This window comes from Centruroides vittatus, unplaced genomic scaffold, assembly GCF_030686945.1.
Source record: "Centruroides vittatus isolate TY-2023 unplaced genomic scaffold, ASM3068694v2 contig_355, whole genome shotgun sequence".
Lineage (NCBI taxonomy): Eukaryota > Metazoa > Arthropoda > Arachnida > Scorpiones > Buthidae > Centruroides > Centruroides vittatus.
This window is the reverse complement of record NW_027122178.1, coordinates 2,051,366-2,054,793: the sequence shown is the minus strand read 5'-3', so window position 1 is coordinate 2,054,793 and position 3,428 is coordinate 2,051,366. Positions and strand designations below refer to the sequence as shown.

Sequence of the window (3,428 nt, the reverse complement as noted above, 5' to 3'; positions counted from 1 at the left end):
CCTGACTTTCATAATTGTAACAAATAACTTGTGATTTAATATCTTTTGTTCCATTTTATTTACTAGCTGTAATAAGTCCAGAAAGAAATACTTCAATTTTACGGGGCCACAGCATGAAAGTAATTTCTTTGCTTAAATATAAATGAAATGAAGCTCAGAAATTATTTTGAACCTAACAGTTAACTGTTAAAATTTTACAGATGGTTCTAAATTCGTGAAATTTAAAAAAAGAAAAACCGGTTGTTACTATCAATATATATGTAGAGATATAGAATGTTATATTATCAGATAATACATCAATACGTAATACTATGTAATCAATTATTGTAAAGCTAACTTTATTTGGCACAGAAAACACAGTTAAACCGATCATTAATCATTTTTGAGCATTTTTTATGCTCTTTTCGTTTAAACCATACGAAACTGTCCACAGAAAATTTCCGAAATTTGCAAACATTTATTTATAAAAATTTCTTTTCAAATATTTAATTGGAACAATTCTTTATTGTCTATGTAAAAACAATAACAATATCAGGATTTTATTTTGTCGACATTTTGATTGTGTATGGAGTTTCATGTTGCAGGGATTTTGATTGTGTCGGTATTTTCAACCGAACCTGTTTACAAAAAGTTAGTATCTTGTTATGCGAGTAAAATTCCTTACTTTTCAATATAAATGAAGATTTCTCTTCGTCAACTACAAATGCCAATCCGTTATTGATCGACATTTACACCATTTTCTTTACTTTTCTTCTTAAGAGAAAAGCTCTTTGCTTCTTTTCTCTTTCTTCTTTTCTTTCCTCTACGTGAAATTAACTATATTGAAAATATTCAAAATTTCAAGCTATTTGTATTTGCTATAAAAAATGAAATTAAAGAAGAGTCAGCACCATCTTCAGTTTATTCCTCATAAGCACTATGTGCATTAAATATAACAGATTTAAAATTATTGACTGACATTTAGATGAATATAACTTGTTTCATAATGTTAGTTTAACTGAAATTGTCTACTTTAACATAATCCCCTTGGTAGATCGTCCATGTGTTGTGTTGCCATTACATTCTTACATCATTTTGTTTTTGCCGAAAATAAATTCAATAAAGGTATTTAAATTATTCAATTGACATAAGGGGCGTCAAACCCAATCTTTGTCCCCTTCGCAAAATTATCTAGATCAAGCCCTGACTAAATTATCTAAATGTTTATTCTGCATTTATTTCAGAAAGATAACAAATATGCACACTGTGTAAAAAGCGCATTTGTATACAGAGCAATTTTATCTTTATTACATAACGATATGTTCGTTTCAAGTTGTAATTTGTAAAAATGATTTGCTTAGCAATCTTCCTGTTAGCTTTTTCTAATACTAGAAATCATCTAAATTCTGAAAATTTCAATCGGGGGCATTCTAAAGGTAAAATTGCATCGATATTAATGTTTTTAATTGTTAAATTAATTAACCGTAATATCAAATTTAAGTGGTGGATTCGGCCGATGTTGATCACTCATTGCAGTGGCCGGGAGGAATTGTGCCATACGTAATTGAAGATGACCTGCGTAAAAATTTATTTTTTAAATATTAAAATAATATTTTAAATATTTATCTTTGAATATATTATCTTAAAAATTTCAGTAAGTTCTAACAGGGCTAGACGGTTAATAAACTCGGCCATGATGAGCTTTCATAGATATAGTTGTGTTCGATTTAAACACAGAACCGATGAAGAAAACTTCGTGAAAATTTTCAAAGGCCATGGGTAAGTTTAGCAGAAATTTTCAAAAATATAAGCAAAATTCTTACAATTAATATTCTTTCAGTTGTTATACGATGATAGGCCGACATAAAGGAGAACAACCATTGTCACTCGGAGACGATTGTCTTCATCTTGGAATCATAATTCACGAATTGAACCACGTTCTTGGCTTCTACCACGAGCACAATCGACCCGACAGAGACAAATACATAAAAGTAAATTGGAAAAATATAGAATCAGGTAAGAATTTATACATATTAACAAATATCGGGCTACAATTTAAAATAAAAATTGTAGACCTATAAATTTCCACTGTCGTCCGTCTGTCCTTCTTTAATCTCGCGAACGGAGTTAGGTACTTGGAGGTCAAGACCAGACATTGAAGGCTTATGACAGCAGGCCCTGATAAACTATAGAAGAATTTCCGATTGCAACAGAAAATTACGTTATTTCAATTCAAAAATTTCCCTGAAAGGAGTTAGATAATGACCGGCAGAACTCTGTTGCTAGTAGAAAAAGTACGATATACTGGGGCAAGACGTTACTAACTTGAGATCGAGAGCATATATTTTAAGTTAAATACATTTAAAATGTGGATAAAAATTGCAGCCCGGCATTGTGACGATGTCACAATAAATAATTTGCAATGTAAATTAATTCTTATGCTTAATGATTTATGTTCATTTCTAGATATGAGGTCGCAGTTCATTAATAATTTGCCATATCAAGTGAGACCATTCAGTGAATTTGATTATAATTCCATAATGCTCTATGGAGAAACGTTATTTTCAAAGAATGGGCACGACAAAACTATAGAAGCTACTAAACCGGGTGTGAGACTCGTTGAGATTGACAATAAACCAGGACTGAGCAAAAGTGATATTGCTCGTATAAATAAGTTATATAAGTGTAAAAAAATAAGTATTGATTAATTCGTTAATAAAAATATAAATAAAATTGAATTATGCAAATCCTTATCTTAGACTTTATCTTAGTTTATATGTTAAAATTATTCAACTTGATTTTGTGCTGAGATTTTATTAAATCATTTATTTATATTGATAAAATTTTAATGATTTCATATAAATATATTTACATTTTAAAAAGCCTTTAAAATTAAAATCTCTTTAACAAAAAACAAAATCAAACTTTTGCTCATTATAAGGGCGATACAAAAGTCAGTTACCAAGTATTTAGTGAACAATCAACAATTTTTGCAAAGATTGTAAATAATAAACTGTTTGAATAAGACACGAAATTAGCATTTATATCATGTAAAAGGATTATAAAAATGGTTTGTTTCATATATTTTCCTTTCTTTCAATAATAATTGAAAGAAAGGAAAAGATATCCATGAAGCAAACGAAGGAGGAGCAAGGAGGCCAGAGCTACCTGAGTCATGAGATTAGGAAAAATACAATTCGATTTACGTTTGCTAGCTAGATCAACAGCGGTTTTCCAAGAACCGATTACAGACGAAATTAATGGCTTTAATCCATGTGGAATCTAAATATTTTTAGAGTGGCTACAGGAGGAAATCGTGGAGCTTATAAAACTACCTGAGATACCTGGCATCGCTTGGGAAAATGACGTATTAAAGTTTAAAAAAAACATACATTTGGTATATCAATCGAATGTGTCTCTGTGTTTGCCAAAAACTTTGAAGATGAAAT

At 29.9% G+C, this 3,428-nt stretch overlaps 1 protein-coding gene across 1 annotated transcript; it reads left to right on the top strand.

Annotated features, from left to right (window-relative positions):
• The first annotated feature begins 1,327 nt into the window (after positions 1 to 1,327).
• Positions 1,328 to 2,687, top strand: LOC136974741 (zinc metalloproteinase nas-6-like). Its single transcript, XM_067269686.1, has 5 exons — positions 1,328 to 1,415; positions 1,481 to 1,558; positions 1,635 to 1,758; positions 1,820 to 1,995; positions 2,446 to 2,687. Exons 1-5 carry the CDS (start codon positions 1,328 to 1,330, stop codon positions 2,685 to 2,687), a joined length of 708 nt encoding a protein of 235 aa, XP_067125787.1.
• Positions 2,688 to 3,428: the final 741 nt, after the last annotated feature.